Here is a 15943-nt window from a genome sequence, read left to right on the forward strand (position 1 = left end):
GTGCCAGGCTCTGGGCAGTACCTGACTGAGGTTGCAGTTGAAGGCAGTCAGATGCAGCTAGTGGTTCAGGAGCTGAATTCCTCTTTGCTCAGTCATTTATCTGTCTTTCTGATCTGAGTGCACAGTAAAGATCCCTATATCAGCACTTTAAGACATTTTCCTCATCTTCACTGTGTTACTTCACTAGTTTCCCATATTGGCAGACTTGCAACGAGTTAAGATCTTACTAACAGCTCCTGTGAAGAATCCTAGCATGTGTGTTAGCTGGCTCGTACCGCACCACAGTCCTCCAGCTCGAGCAGGGCTGATTCCCCACAGCCACTGCATGATGTTGCCCAGCCTTCCTGCATCCGCCCTCCATACCAACGCCAGCAGTGTTGTGCACAGCCCTGATCTGCTCCTGCAAGTGCTGCCTCCCGCCCTGCGCTCCTGCATGCTGACTGCAGCTCCATCCTCTCTGCTGGCTGCTGTGGGATGAAGGCTTTTAAGGCCAGTTGGAGAATTCATCAGGGGAAAGGCCTCCCGTGGCTGCCTGGCTGGGAGGGCAGGGCTCAGTGTTTGCGCTCCTCTTGTTCCCTGCATTGGGAGACATCTGCTCGCTTGTGCTCTGAGCTGCACTGCCGGCCCCTTTGGGATCCCACCACGAGGATGGTCAGCCATAGGAGTAGGCGATACCAACCCTATGCAGGTTGCATTTCCCAGAGGATAGCGCTTGGATTTTCTTTCATCCAGTAGCAATCACTTCTAAGCAGCTCCAAAGCTGTCTTGCCTTGACTAGGGAAGCACTGCCTATACTCTAGCAATATTAACCATTTTGTAAGGGCTGGGAGAAGCATTTGAGGAGTGAGAGCTGATGTCTCCCTGCCCCAGACTCGTTCTGTGGTTTTCATTCAGTGCTGAAATGAATGCAGGCAGCCCTGAGCCCACAGTCTCGGAGCAAGTGACTGCCCACACTGCTGGTTTGGCATCCTGGAGAGCTGGGCAGGACCCAGTGCAGGACACAGGACTTATAGCAGCGCTTTGGAAAGGCACCTCTAAGTGTGCTGGGCAATTTAGTGAGCTGCATCGGCTGAAGGAGGGTGCCAGCTCTGTGCTGTGCCCCAAAAGCACAATGTTAGACTGAGCAGGACTGTACCCTGCTATTTGAGGGAGCCTTGTACTTGCTGCCAGAGCTGGGGAGGTTGCAGAGCTGTGGCTCACTACTCATGAGATGCGTTTTAACTGGAAGGCAGAAACACAGGGTACCCGGCCCTGCTGCTCACCCCGGTGCAGGGCGAGCACAGATGGGGATGGGGCTGGGGTAGGAGCTGCCTCTGAGGGCTGCGAGGAGGCTGTGATGAATTCTCGTCTTATTTTAAAGCACTGTATCCTATTACTGCATGTTGAGTTACGTGTGTGTGCCTGTGTGTACCGAATGCTTGTGTCAGTAGTTAGAGCGAGTGTGGCGGGAGAAGTCCAAGAAGCATGTCTCAGTGTCGTGCTGTGTTACTGCACAAGAATTTAACAGATGTTAACACCAAATGACTAGTCTGAAAAATGTACTTTAAAAAAAATTATTTATTTGGGTTCAGATATTTTTGAAATACAAAAATTGGTTGTATTTTTTAAAGCTTATAATTCTTGTCATACATTGTGGTTAAATTCTTAATTTTACTGTGCTTATTAAAAAATGGTTCTACTTAAGGAATGTCCTCAGAGGTCTGAGAAACCGCTGGAGGTGTTGGCTTATGCTGTGGTGGAGCTGGGCTGGGGGCCCCAGCAGGGCTGTTCTCTGGGTATGGGATGAGACTCAGCCCTGGCAAAATGTGTGGAGACCCAAAGGGAGAGCTGGTGTGTGTGTAGGAAGGCGAGTCTTGGAGGCTGAAGCCAGGAAGACTTTGTAAGGCTGTGCAGTTCCTGGGCATGGGACCCTGAGTGATGGCTTCTGGTTGTCCCTCCTGGTTGTGAAGGCAGATAGGAAGCCTTTGTAACCTCATCTACTGCTCCCACAGCAGATCTCAAACCTTGCCTTGAGGTCAGGGGTTTCCTTCTGCTCAGGCCCATTTGTAAAATCTAGTGGTGAAAGGGTTGGTCTGTGCTCAGAGCGGCTCCAGTGTCGGAAACAGAAGAGAGGTGAGGAAGAGCCAGATGAGGAGCTGCTGCACGGGGCCAGTGCCAGCAGGAAGGTGCAGGGAGAAGGCACCAGGGCTTGTTCCAGGGATGTGAGTGTGCCACGGTCCCTGATACTTCCTTGGCTCTGAGAATGGGCACAGTGCCTCCCATTACAGGACTGGCAGTCCTGGGAGTGGGAAGGTTGCCGCAAATGCCTCCACCTCTTCCTTCAGTGCCTTTAGCTCTCCCCGGTATTTTTCCTCCTCCAGTTTCTCCTTGAATTCCTTCAACGTGGCCTTGGGGCTCATGTCCTTCTGCACGCGCAGCGTCAGCTCGATGCCTGCCAGGGGGGAGATGTGTGGTTCAGCCCCATCAGCAGGCAGGTGCCACTTCCAGAAGCTCTCAGCCCTGCCATGACTGGCAGGGTTGGGACTGCTCCCCAGGATGCTTGAGAGAGGAGGAGCTGGGCTGCCAGGGACCTGCTGCCCTGTGCCACCACCACCTGCTTGAGGAAATGGGACCCTCACCTCTGTGGATGTACCGAGCCACCATGCGGAAATCATCCTGCCGAAAGCCACGGGAGGTGAGAGCTGGTGTCCCGAAACGCAGACCGCTGGGACGAAGGGCACTGACATCACCTGCACCAGAACAAGCAGTGTGTGACCTAATTCCAGTACTGCTGTGCATGGGGACTTGGCCTGGCCCCTAGTGGCTGGGAGTTCTGTGAGAAGCTCCGTGTGGCCCTGGGGAGCACAGGGCACGAGAGACATCCAAGCACATGGGGCAGAATATGGTGGAGCTCGTGGGATGCCTACCAGGGCACGTGTTCTTGTTGCAGGCGATGGAGCAGAGTTCCAGCACCCGCTCAGCCCGGCCACCGTCTGTACCTCTGTTGCGCAGGTCCAGGAGAATGAGGTGGTTGTCAGAGCCCCCTGCAGAGAGAGGAAAGTTGAGGTGAACACTTGAGATTTCAGCAAAAGAAGAAAATAAAAGGCTTGAGAGTGCAGTGTTAAGAAAAAGTTTTTCAGAAGTTCTGAGGAACTATACCAGCAAAGCCCTGTCCATCATGCCTGTGCACATGTTGCCCCAGTGGTTGGCTCAAACCTGGGACACGAAGCTGGCCCCAACCCAGGCAGCTGAGGCTGTTCCTTACCTGTTACAATGTTGTAGCCCAGCTCCATCAGTGCTGCTGCCAGCGTCTTGCAGTTGGCCACCACCTGCTGCTGGTAAGCCTTGAACTCGGGAGTCATAGCCTGCTGCAGTGCCACAGCAATCCCTGGGGATGAGGCACAGCAGTGAGCTTTTGAGGACCAACAAAAGTTATCTTGGAAGCCAAGAAAGCTCATGAACAATCCCTTCCCCTAACCGTGTAGGATAGGAGCAGTCTGGTTTCTCCCCCAGCTACATCAAGCTGGCTGCTCTTTGCTGCTATACCTCTCAGCTGGAGCCCTCTGCATTGATACCGGGGCTCAGAGCTGAGCCAGGACATCTTTGTCCCTTCCTCACCATCCCAGCCCAGTGCAGATGCATACCTGCGATGGCATGGTTGTGTGGCCCTCCCTGCAGCCCAGGGAAGACCGCTTGGTTGATGAGGCTCTCCAGGTTGTAGAGTGTTTCCTTTCCTGTCTTGGGGTCTGTGCTGCGGATGCCTGTGGGAGGAGAAGGCAGGGTAATACATAAGGCAGCTCGGGAAAGAAATTATGCTTTTTCTTCAAATCTGAGCCTTTGTGATGCCCCAGATCTTTCTGCCTTGCTCTTTCCTGGCTGGAGCAGAAAGGAGCTTTAACCTGGCCTGGGTGGAGTGTTTCTCCTGGCTCAAGTCAGGCACCTTTGCGATAGAAGATCATGCCGGCCCTGCAGCCCCTCAAGGTCTTGTGGGTGGTGGTGGAGACAACGTCGCAGTGTTCAAATGGTGAGGGCACGACACCCGCAGCCACCAGCCCGCTGATATGGGCCATGTCGGCCATCAGGTAGGCGCTGTTGGCGTCGGCAATCTGTCGCATGCGGGCATAGTCCAAGTTGCGTGAGTAACAACTGACACCTGCAACAGGACAAAAGGGAATGGCCTCAAGTTGTGCCAGAGGACGTTCAGTTTGGATATTAGGAACGTTTTATTCTCTGAAAGAGTGGTCAGGCACTGGCACTGCTGCCCTCAGAGGTGGTGGATTTGACGATTGAGGTCTTTTCCAGCCTTAATGATTGTGTGATCCTTATGCGTCCTTTCCACCCTGGGTTGTTCAGTGATTCTATTCTATAATTCTGCAGCATCCCACTGCAATTGCCCACTGGCTTCAGGATGCCATCCCGTGTGTAAGGGTTGTTCCTTACCTGCTATAATCAGCTTGGGATGGAACAGGCGGGCATTCTCCTCAAGTCGGTCATAGTCAATGTAACCAGTCTTGGGATTCACCTGGGAGAGGAAGAGGAGGGTTCAGCCACCTTGGCAGGGGTGAAGATCAGTTGCTGTCAAGAGGTTCTTCCACTTATGAAGGCCATAACCTGGCTCCCACTGGAGCAGCTTTCCATACCTTGTAGGGCATGGACTCGAAGAAGACAGAGGTGGCAGAGATCTTCTTCTTGTCTGTCATGAACCCATGGGTTAGATGACCCCCGTCGGGTAGGTCTAGCCCCATGATTCTCCCATGGGGCTCCACCAGGGCCGTGTACACCGCAAAGTTGGCAGGTGATCCTGTGGCAGAAGCACGCAAGGCAGTTCATAGGTGCTGGGGCATGCAGAGGCCACCACAGCCTGTGCTGCCTGCCCTGGGGACACCACTACCTGAGTAGGGCTGGACGTTGACACCCCACTTCTGAGGATCGAGTCGGAATGCCTGCAGGGCTCGCTTCTGGCACAACCTTTCCAGCTCATCTACAAACTCGGTCCCACCGTAGTACCTGCCAGTAAAGGATAAGGAAGGAGTTACACTGAGGTTGGTGTCTGCTGAGAACAAAACCTCAAGGTTAAAACTAATCTCTTCATTCAGGAATGCATGCCTAAGGCAATGCCAGCTGTGAGACCAGCATGCTGCTGTTTGCAAGCAGCAGACATGACCCTGCTACAATTACCTGGTGCGTGGCCAAGGACAGAAACTGAAAGGGTCAGATCCTGCCCTGCAGGAGCTTGGTTGCCAGCACCAGGACATGGCTTTCTTCCCAGAGATGAGGTCTTGAGGTGAACATGGCAGTGCAGATGGTCCCTGTCCCCTCCTTACAAGAGTTTGGGTGTCTCAGGCTCTCCCCAGCCCCATACCTCTGTCCAGGGTAGCCCTCAGAGTATTTATTGTTCAAGCAGGATCCCAGTGCCTCCAGGACTGCGCAGCTCGCAAAGTTCTCTGATGCAATCAGCTCCAGCCCCAGCCTCTGCCGCTGCTTCTCCTTCTTGATGATGTTGTACACCTTGGGGAGGGAGAGAAAGCTCCACTTGGGCCAGCTCTTCACGGAGGTATTGGTGCTGCATGGCATGGGATGCACCCTCAGAGGAGTTAGGACAATGGAGAGCGGCCTGAAAGCCACTGGAGAAGGGAAGTGAGGTCCCTTCTTGGTACAGCTGATCATATGTCCTGCCATGTTCTGGGTTTCTGTGGTAGATACCACAAAGCCATCAGATAATTCAGCTCTTGCTTGGGCTGGAGCCAAGGTTAATGGCTATGCTGCCGGGTGGCTGGGCCTGATGTAAGCATCTGAGCTCCAGGCAGAGAGTTATGAGCAACAGCTGAGAAATTACAGCCACAGAATGTGCGTGTACCTGGAGGATGCCCTCTCTGTCCGTAGCAAGGCACAGGGGCTGGCCGAGTCCCGGCAGCTTAACCTTGCACTGTGCCCCTGGTTCAAGGATGTTGGTGTCCCTTTAGCTCTCACCTCGGGGTCATTGCTGTCAAGTGGCTCCAGCAGCATCTTACTGTGGGAGGCCCAGAGCTCTGAGCTGGGAAGGCTCTCAGTATCCTGTGCCATGTTTGCCATCTGTCCACTGCCTCTGATGCCACCTGCAAAAGGCAAGGGGAGGGTGTTTATTACAGCAACGTGGCCACTTCCAGTACCCTCCTGTTCTCCCCCCACATCGATATCGCACAACCAAGTTGTGGCTTCCGCCTACCCCCTCTGTCCTGGCACTTGGAGACGTGGGGAGCTCATAAGCAAACAGGATAAAATCCAGCAGTACCACTTCATTTTACTCAGGCTTTAGACCTAAACTTGCTTTAAGCCCAAGGCGGCAGCAGCCCCACAGCACTGAACATTACAAAGCAGCACACAAACTCCAGGGCAGGCATGGCAGCCCAGCTCCAGTCCTGGCTGTACACAAAGTGTCTTTTTATCCATTAACCCCACAAGGTCACAGAGGGGCCGTGAGCTGGTTGTTAAGCAATCCACTCCGTTCAGCAGCGCGGCCCCCGCTGGGCTCAGAGGCCCGGCTGCCCCGGGGCTTTGCTGGCAGCGGGGAAACGCTGTCAGAGACGCGGGCCGAAATGAAGGCACGTTGTGTGGGGCGCTGTGCGAATGCACGCTGCTGGCAAAGGGCTGCAGAGAGGACAAAGCTGCCAAGGAGAGCCCCTTTGCCACCCTCCTGGTGGGACATGAGCGTGGGCACGGCCCTGGAGTTTCACCTGCTGCATCCCACGTGGCTCCGTCGCATCCCGTATCCAGGATCCGGTACCCGCCCCGACACCCATGCTGCGGCAGCACCGCCCGCCCCGCTCCCACCTCGCACAGTCCCTGCCCGCCCGCACCATCCCTGTCCGCCCCGCAGCCCCGTACCGCACCGATACGGATCCGATCCCGGCCCGCTCAGCGGTCCCGCGGCAGCCCGCGCGCCTAGCATAGGCTGCCGGGTCACACCCCCGCAGCTCTCGACCAATCAGCGCCCGAGCAACGAACTCTGCGACAACTCTTCGTCCAATCCGCGGCGCGCTCCGCCCCCTCCCCGCTCCCCATGACCCGCGCTCAGGCGGGGCCGGCGGCGCTGCCGGCACGCGGGTTGACCTTGGCCGGGCCGGGGGCTGCGCCGGGCCCTGCGCACGCGGGAGCCGCCCACTTCCCTCGCACCGGGGCTCCCCGCCAGCCGAGATCTCCCGAGCCTCCCTGCCAGCTCTGAAGGTGCTCCCCGCTGCCCCGCATCCCCCCGCCCTGGTGGCGGGGCTGCTGGCCGGGGCAATGCGCTGAGCCCGGCGGGTCCGCTGTGCGTGGTGCTCGGCCACGGTGTGGGAGCACTGCCTGCGGGAGCAGAGCCTGCACTGCTTCCTGTGCAGAGGGCAGCCCTGCTGCGCTGCGGGGTGTGCCGGTGCCCTGGAGGAACGTTTCAGTCCCGGAAGAATGAGGCTTGCCGGCAGGAGTAGCGCTGCACTGTGTGCTTCAAACACAAGTGGGCACTTGGGTTTGGCCAACCCGACCCAAGAGACCACGGACAGAGCTTCAGAGGTTAAATCAGCGTGCTGTAAATTGAGGAACAGAGTTAGGGAATAAACAGTCCCAGTAAATTCCTTGTGATCCCAAGTGATGGAAAAGCAGAGTGCGCACTGTGAGTCACAGCATGAGGAGCGGTGTCTCAAAGCAGTGGGGCTGCAGGCAGAGCAGGAGCAGTGCGGTGCTGCGGTGAGTGCCGCCGGTCCTGGCGGTGAGGGGTGCTGGGTGTGGAGGTGGGTGTGTGGGTGGCTGTTGCACCAAAACTCACCTTGGATGCCACTCTGCCTGAACTGTACACGTCTTTAGGCGCTTTTCTCCCAGGTAACAGTGATAAGGCGGAAGGTAATGGCCTTAAGTTGCACTAGGGGAGGTTCAGGATGGATGCTAGGAACAATTTCTTCTCCCAGAGAGCGGTCAGGCACTGGCACTGCTGCCCAGGGAGTGGTGGGGTCACTGTGCCTGGAAGTGTTCCAGACTGTGGAGATGTGGCACTGAGGGATGTGGGCACGGTGGGGGTAGGCTGGGGTTGGACTTGATCTTGGGAGATCTTTTCCAACCTTAATAATTCTATGATACTATGATAGCTGTTGAAGGAGCAATCTTTTAACTTAATAATTCTAACAGTTTTTAGCTCTGTTAATTTGTCTTCCATCACCAAAGAGCTTGGCCACAGCTGTGCAATTTCGGTTTTTGTAGTTCTGCTCTCAGCCCATGGCTGGCTGCTGTCACAGACTGCTTGTGGATGAGTTGTTCTGACGCTGCCAATGCCAGCAGCAGAGCCTGGGCTGGTGTCTCGGGTCCCAGGGTGACAGGGCAGATGCCAACCCTCTGCCCACAGTCCCCTGGATCCTCTGGTGTGGAAAGAGCTGCAAGCAAAAAGATTTTTGATATCATTTATTTTCTGCCTCTCAGTGTTAGTGGGCTGGCTGTCAGTGTGGGTGACAATCTCTGTGGGCATCCAGGGACTTCCCAAGAGATAAGTAACTGTTCTAGTCTTGGTTGGTCCCTGTCTGCAAAAGCTTGCAGCGCTGGGACTCTGAGTTGTCCCTGTGGTGGCTGAGCCTCTGCTCAAATGTCTCCCCTTCCTGCTGGCATCATCCTTTAATGACAAGATCAGATCAACTCAAAACTTTCAGACTGTCTTCTTCCCTCTGTTCACTTGCTCAAGTGGCTTAAATTCCTTGTGCCTCCCAAGTATTTATCTACCATTGTGAAACTTGAGATGTTCTAAAGAGAAGTATGTTCATTAAGTCATTCTAAGTGCACGTTTCATCTTTGCATATCCATTTTATGTATGGTTGCAATCAAAGATTCTCCCCAAAGCTAAGGGAGCTGCAGATAATAGCAGTGTGTGCTGTTATGGTTTCAGGACCCCAGCTTGGTGGCAATGGAGACCGTCTCTTCTTCTCCGTCACCCTTTCCTGACAGCTCCCCCTCCATGCCCCCTGGGAATGCCACAGCCCACGACCACTACTCTGGCCTCCAGAAGAGCCTGCATGTCCTCTCCATGGTGGTGTACAGCATTGCCTGTGTGCTGGGGGTAACAGGGAACGGCCTCGTCATTTGGATTGCAGGCTTCAAGATGAAGAAGACAGTGAACTCAGTGTGGTTCCTCAACCTGGCCATCGCTGACTTCATCTTCACCTTTTTCCTGCCCCTCAGCATCGCCTACACCGCTCTGGACTTCCACTGGCCCTTTGGGAAGCTGCTGTGCAAGCTGAACAGCACCATCGCCTTCCTCAACATGTTCGCCAGCGTCTTCCTCCTGATGGTCATCAGCGTGGACCGCTGCGTGGCCGTGGCCTTCCCCGTGTGGTCCCACAACCGCAGGAGTCCAGAGCTGGCGGCCAGGGTCGCGCTGGGGACGTGGGGCATGGCTGTCCTGCTCAGCTCCCCGTACCTCATTTTTCGTGACACCGCGGTCAGTTCCCGTAACATCACCAGCTGCTATAACAACTTTGCGCTGTCTGATGACTACTCGGCCGAGGAGACACGGAGGCTGTGGAGGATGCGGCACAAAGCAATGATCATAACACGGTTCTTATGTGGGTTCCTCATCCCCTTCACAGTGATTCTCATCTGCTACAGCGTTGTTGCTGTCAAGCTGAAAAGAAGGCAACTAGCCAGCTCTGCAAAGCCGTACAGAATTATCATTGCTGTCACAGTCTCGTTCTTCCTCTGTTATTTCCCCTATCATGTCTTCTCCTTGCTAGAAATATCTCAAAACTCTTCCAGTCATGAGATGAAAATGGCCCTCTACATAGGAATCCCCCTGGTTTCCAGCCTTGCTTTCTTCAACAGCTGTATAAATCCCATCCTTTACGTCTTTGTGGGGCCAGATTTCAAGGAGAAGTTTTGCCAATCCATCTTGTCGACCTTTGAAGGGGCATTCAGTGAGGAGTCAATGCTGGGCAGCCTGAGCAGCAGGAGGAAGTCCAGGTCTGCCTCAGAAGCAGAAGTCCCAAGGCTCTGACTGGGCATGGTTCATCATGGGCACCACTACAGGGCAGTTTTCTCTCTCTGTTTTTCTTTCTTCTTCTCTCTTCTTCTCTTTTTTTTCTGCTGATTTGTCACAACATCCCATTTTTAGCAGGCAACCCTTTGTAAACTGAGTCTGTGACTTTCCTGACAGGATTCCCTTTATTTTCCCTTCTCTCCAGTGTCCTTCAGCCATGAGAAGCAGCCTCTGAGCTCAGTGGAGTCACCTTGTAGGTACCCGAGTCTGCATCACTACTGGGTTCACCCTCAGGGCATTCCTAAATGGCAAGTTAGCTGCTGAGAGGATGTGTTCTCTGCACTTGCTAGGCTTTCCTGGTAGCCAGTCTTTGCTGGGATGCAAAAATTCTGGGGTTCCACCAGGGGGCAAAATTGGATGCAGGTGTGCTGGCAGCAGGCGCAGCTGGCACTTCAGCTGGCTAAGGGGATGGAGGGAAGAGCTGCTTCATAAATTCCTTATAATTAAATCAGTAATAAAATACATCTTTTCCTGTGCATCATACCAGTCTGGCACATGGGCTGCTGAATTTTAAGTAGAAGATGATTAAATTAAAAAAAAAGCAGCATGAACATGCAGTGGGATCTGTCTGGAGGCACTTTTGCAAATGCAGCTTTTAAAGAAACAGGATTATATGAGGTGGTTATGTGTATTTTGGTAGGGTCTGGGCTAGCTTCGTCCTTTCCCTCCCGAGACAAGTTGTTGGTTGTGTCCCACTTACTCAGATTTGGTGTTCAGCATAACTGTTCCTGAGCAATGCTACTCCATGTTTGTGTTTGACCTGCTTCTGGCCCTTGTATAGCTAAAAAGTCTCATTTTGTACTCCATTAAACTTATTTAAAACATACCCAGCCTACTGTGCTGCCTGTGTGATCCATTCAAAATGTGAATGCTCATGTTTGCTAACAAAGCAACTAGATAAGAAGATTCAATGATTTGGAAATTGCTCCCAGTAACTCTCCCCTGTCTGACATAGGCAGCACTCAGCCTGCGTGACGAGGTTTGTCTAAAACCCAGCAAGGCAGAGAAGGAAGAGCAAATTTAGAATTGGGTTTGCCCAGATTTCACTTTTGCAAAGTGCTTGGGATGAAGATGGTGGTGTTATTCCCCTGGGTTTGATCGGCCTCTGAACAGCTTCAATGATTATGGCATAAAACGTCGGTCAGGTAGAAGGGAAGGTTCCCATCCCAACACGGGGCAGCTGTGTGAGCAGGTGCTGGTATCACACCTCCTTCCCCTGCCTGTAACATGACACAAACTACCACTGTCCCATTTATGCTGCTAGGAAGCAGCCTCTCAGCTGCTCGTGGAACCTCATTGCTTCAATGGCTGGAAAATCTGTCTGAATCCCAGCCTGAATGTATGAATGTGCACGTCTCTCATTTCTTTGTGGATGACAGCACTGAGTGAGATCTGTCACTTGAACATGTTAAGGATTAATTACAGGTCTGTTGGGTCACACAATATTAAATGAAGGTTGTGATCCTACAGGCATCCATGTACTTAACCTTAAATTCATGCGTAATCCCACTGAGATCAGGGAATGTAGCAAGACCATCCATATGTCAAGCATGAGTGAACAGAAAGATTTACCCTTTACCACAAATTGCTGCCTGTCATCCAGATAAAGCTGCAATGTTTGCTATGCAGTGCAATGCTGGGGCTGTTTACTTGCTCCTGGTGGCAAATGACAGCATTGATTGCAGTGTCAAGGTTGTGCAGACCAGTGTTTGCTCTTTCTGGTTTTCTTAATCTGTTTGCAGAGCCCACATTATTCCTTGTGACAAGCATCTCTGAGATTGCTGGACCAAAGCCTTGGCCTCCCATTGTGCCTCTCTCATCATCCCAGAACCCTTGAACTTGGAGCGTCACAGTTTGGGATAAGAAAGGATGTAATTTTCTGGGCCATTTGGGCATACCAGATGGGTACAGGGTTCTGATGTCAGTGAAGCAGAGAGTCTGGATGGTACAAGGAATTGCTGCTCAAATACCAGGAGAGCAACCTACAGAGCACCACCTTCTCCTTGGCATCCCAGCCAAGCACAGCGTGCCATTAGCACAGCAGCTTTAGCAAATCCCATTTAACCTGCAACTAAATTGTCCTAATGCCCCTCCCAGAAGTGGCCTTCTCTTTAAGTGGCACATTATTATGGTTAAGCAAAATAGTGCTCCTTCACAGAACTCTCTCCTTGCATGATGGGAAAGGGACTTAGAGAGTTTCAAACAGCTGTTCCTGAGAACACCTGTCAAAATACTGTTGAGGAAAAAATGGGAAAGGGAATGTTTTATCGACAGTAACCTCATGGCCATTGCTGTGTTGCAGGATGGTCACAGAAATAGTTCTGTCATCCTGGGTCTGATCCCAAGCCTTTATGCAAAGCTGACACCAGGTGTGGTTAGGCTGCCCGGGGACTGGTTCCAAGATAAATCTCTCATATTGAATTTGCTTGTGTTCAGGCTATTCAATTATTACAACAATAATTAAGCTAGTCCCTCATTGCTAACTAGAAGGCAGGCTATTCATTCTCTCTGATATTCATATTTGCCATCTCTGTAAATAAAAAAGCTTGAATAAAGAAAAAAATCCAAGACAAGCAAACAATCCTAAGGGGTCAAGCAGCATTTTTGGCAGCTGTGCCCCCCTCTGACGCAGCTTTCCTCTCAAGGCTCTCTCAGATGTGATCAGTTGCGTGGTGCTGGGCTTCAAGAACAGCCTGAACCCCTGGTATTTGCAGTTGTTGAGAAAGGCACAGGTCGGCTGTCCTGCTGGCCTCTGCCTGATTGGCCCTGCGGAGGGGCGGCTCTGTGGGCAGACTGACAGCTCCATTCCTACAAATAGGATTGGGATGGACAGAGCCACTTGGGGCATGCTGGGTTCAGTTGTGTGTGAAGAAAGCTGAGAGCAAGCAAGTTTTGGTAGCTGGGGTGTTTGGTATGGAGTAGCAGGGCAGTAGCGGATGAGGTCATTAATGCTTTGGAGGTGGGTGAGGTGAACGTGGTATCACCAAAACATCTTGGTGACAGAGCTCAGAAAGGCTTGGCAGGTGATTCGGGCTAGAGGCTTTGTCATGGCAGAAAGCCCAAAGCCTGTGCCTTCTGAGTGCACCCTGCACTGTTCAGAGCTGTCCTCAAAGGAAGGGAGAAAGGGAAGGAGGTACCCTGCTACCTGGTGCAGGTGGGGGGAATTATGTCATGGGGCTAGTGCAGGAGAGTGAAAATAGAATGGGCAAAATCCCAAACAACATGACTGTGACCCACCCTAATTCAATCCAAGGCTAAGTGGTACCAGGTCAGTGGTCCATTTCTGGTTGGATGAGGGTCTACCAGGATGGTATGGTGTTCTTTAGCACAAGACAAAGTAAGTGTGGTATTTTCATTATGCTGGGGCACCACCATAGTATAGCTGGATTTTGTGACACAGCAGCTTCTGTAAGGAAGACAGGATCCTAGACAAGGATTTAACGAAGATCTCAAGCAGTTAAAGCCTGGGGGACTTGCAGCATGTAGTCCTTGATAGCAGTGGATTGTTGCCATGCCTGGCAGTTCTATGTTTTTCTAGCAAGCATTTTAAGTCAGAATTTCAACTTGAGCTGGGCTGCTTTGCTTTGGAGGAGAGAATATAGCAGGTGACTCAGGAGGTGGGGAGAAGCTGCAGAGCTATCAGGGACAAACCAACCAAGCAGCATTTCAAGAAGAGGTTGTACTCTATCCTTGGAACCTGGAGGAGAGCATGGAAATAAAAAACTGAGCTCAGAACAGTTAAGAGGAAAGAGGGAGGGAAGAACAGGAGCTGAGACAGCCTTAAAAGTACCAGCAGCGGATGGTGGGTGCAGATGGATGGAAAGTGATTCAGCAGGGGAGGAAGTTCTCAGTAGATGCTCCTAAATGAAACAATAAAAGCCTATGAGAAGCCTGCTAGTTCTTTTGCATTTCTTCTGGTGAAATCTTCCTGGTGAGTAAAACTTTTAAAGTGTCTCACTCCTGAACCTGGGGAATGGGCTTGTTAGATAAGGTCAAGCTAAAGGCAATGTATAGAGGTCCATCACTTCTTGGCATTGCAGCTGGGTAAGGATCCCAACCTGCACAGGTATTTGTGCATTATTGCTGCTCTGGGCTCAGCCCTGTTCTGCACCAAGCTGGGAGGAGATCAGAGTGCCCCTGCAGGTTGCTCTTTGGCACTTCTCCTAGTTTCTGCCTAGCTGCTTTGGGCAGAGATGGAAGTCAGCAGTCTCTTTACCTTCCCCTCTCTTTCTCCCCTTCCCCCATATTTGTGTATGTGAAGCACAGGATCTTCTCTCTACTGAGCTCTGCTTTCATTAGCAAGCCCACTGTACAGTGACCCGTGCCTAATTCAAACCTTTCCTGAATATTCACTAAGAGCCTGCGCAGGGCACGATGCATCCCCACTTCCTCTGTGTAGAGGAGCTGTAGCTTTGTGCAGTAATGCAGTAAATGCCAAGTCAAACTAGGACCTACTGGGTAGGACAGTGAAACAGAGTGTTTGGCACTGTGTAGCTGTTCAACTTCCCTAAAATGACACCACTTCATTGTTCAGTGGCTTTTGTTTAAGGGAGAATTAAAGGGCAAACCACATCTGTTATGTTTTGACTGAGTTATGACTGTTACACAAACTTTACAGGACGCTGCTGCATGCAATCACAGCAAGCAAAGACAATATGCAAACAAAGCAGAAGATGCTACTTCTGGTTCTCGTTCCAGGACAGCGTTTGCTCAAATCCTCTCCCTTTCATCCAGCTTGAGACATTTTTCTGTGCAGTGACCTGTTAAACACTGGCTATTCCAACAAGTCTGTTGTTTCTTTGTTTGAAGGCTGACAGGAGATAACTCCATGCCTGTGCTGAAGGCTGATGTGGCAGATCTGTTAATCATTTCAGACTGACCTGGAACTTGCAGTACTGTTAGAAATGGGAAACAAACTAACCTGTGTTTTTTTTTTATATATATATATCTATTTTCCCTAAGTAGATATATTCATGACTTAGGAGGGATGTTACTATAATAGAATTAATTGGTGCCTGTTTCCTGCAGACAGCCAAGCCACAGTTAGGCATTAATATTTGATTAAACAAAAGGAGAGTGCTGTCTATTTAGCCCTTCATGTAGATAAGATGCCTGCTCTGCTCTGGGGCCTTTCTTAAGGCACTTTAGTTCTCAGAAGTGAGGAATGCTATTTTCCAGATCACTTCCAAGCACAGGGGATATTCAGAAATCTATTTATAGCTACTTTGAGCTCTGCCTCTAGCTGGGCAGTATCCAAGTTGGTGTCTTCTAGAAACCAGACACGCTCACTCCCGAGGCAGGGATTGGAGGTGGCAGCCTTGAGGCTGTGCTGAGCGTGGAGGTTCCTACATGCTGCAGGGCACCCCAGCAGGCTCTGGAAGAATACATGGGCAGAAGATTTCTTCAAGGTGCCTTGTAAGACTACTGGGAGAGACAAAACACATTCACAGGGCTGTGTCAGGATGAAAGCAAAATGTTTCTTTTGTGTGTCAAGCTCAATAACTTTTGCCAACAAACAGATTGACAGGAGATTTTTAATGTCCACCTTAATTAAAAAAAAAAAAAAATACAAAGCAACAACAAACAATACAAAACAGCAACCTGGCAGAGCAGTGATGGATGGAGCTTAGGAGACAGGATGACACAAGCGTTTGTTGTCTCTCAGGTGATGGATGCAGGCTGTCGTCCTGCCAAGTGCTGGATGAGCAGTGCCCTTCACCTTGGCTGGACTAACTGTAGGCTTTTTTAATTTATGCATTACGGCATACTTCTTCCTGACAGAATTGCATCTGGATTAAGAACAACAGATTTCCCTGAGCTGCTCCAGTCACTCGTAACAATTTTTCAGAATTCCTTAGATGACTGCTAATTGGATCATTGTAAATGAAATAAAAACCAGGTGTTCGTTTTGGGAAAGCAATCTGTTAAACTCTCAGTACT

At 51.5% G+C, this 15943-nt stretch overlaps 2 protein-coding genes across 3 annotated transcripts; one reads left to right on the plus strand and one right to left on the minus strand.

Moving 5' to 3' along the window:
• Nucleotides 1–1537: 1537 nt before the first annotated feature.
• On the minus strand, nt 1538–6963 carry SHMT1 (serine hydroxymethyltransferase 1). 2 transcript variants are annotated; one of them, XM_010719562.3, is made up of 12 exons: nt 6849–6963; nt 5950–6074; nt 5342–5487; nt 4871–4986; nt 4620–4780; nt 4420–4501; nt 3920–4132; nt 3624–3740; nt 3245–3367; nt 2907–3023; nt 2619–2729; nt 1538–2431 (listed from the first exon to the last, which is right to left on the minus strand). In XM_010719562.3, exons 2-12 carry the CDS (start codon nt 6049–6051, stop codon nt 2262–2264), a joined length of 1458 nt encoding a protein of 485 aa, XP_010717864.2. In that variant the 5' UTR covers nt 6052–6074; nt 6849–6963; the 3' UTR covers nt 1538–2261. The 2 variants fall into 2 exon arrangements, with proteins under 2 accessions (XP_010717864.2, XP_010717863.2); XM_010719561.3 differs by having other exon boundaries at nt 6844–6907.
• On the plus strand, nt 6061–10829 carry LOC104913409 (chemerin-like receptor 1). Its single transcript, XM_010719560.4, has 2 exons — nt 6061–7677; nt 8858–10829. The coding sequence occupies exons 1-2, from the start codon at nt 7582–7584 to the stop codon at nt 9959–9961; spliced, it is 1200 nt and encodes a 399-aa protein (XP_010717862.1). The 5' UTR covers nt 6061–7581; the 3' UTR covers nt 9962–10829.
• Nucleotides 10830–15943: the final 5114 nt, after the last annotated feature.

The sequence above is a fragment of the Meleagris gallopavo genome, chromosome 16, assembly GCF_905368555.1.
Source record: "Meleagris gallopavo chromosome 16, MGAL_WU_HG_1.1, whole genome shotgun sequence".
Taxonomy (NCBI): domain Eukaryota; kingdom Metazoa; phylum Chordata; class Aves; order Galliformes; family Phasianidae; genus Meleagris; species Meleagris gallopavo.

Bases quoted from the DNA above. Each gene is read 5' to 3' on its own strand.
- SHMT1 (XM_010719561.3), bottom strand. From the start codon at position 6,907: ATGCTAGGCGCGCGGGCTGCCGCGGGACCGCTGAGCGGGCCGGGATCG. The intron at 4,987-5,341 runs GTATGGGGCTGG...CTTTACTGGCAG, and splicing joins GAGGGCTACCCTGGACAGAG to GTACTACGGTGGGACCGAGT. The intron at 4,133-4,419 runs GTAAGGAACAAC...GTCCTGTTGCAG, and splicing joins TCCCAAGCTGATTATAGCAG to GTGTCAGTTGTTACTCACGC.
- LOC104913409 (XM_010719560.4), top strand. From the start codon at position 7,582: ATGGAAAAGCAGAGTGCGCACTGTGAGTCACAGCATGAGGAGCGGTGT. The intron at 7,678-8,857 runs GTGAGTGCCGCC...TTATGGTTTCAG, and splicing joins AGGAGCAGTGCGGTGCTGCG to GACCCCAGCTTGGTGGCAAT.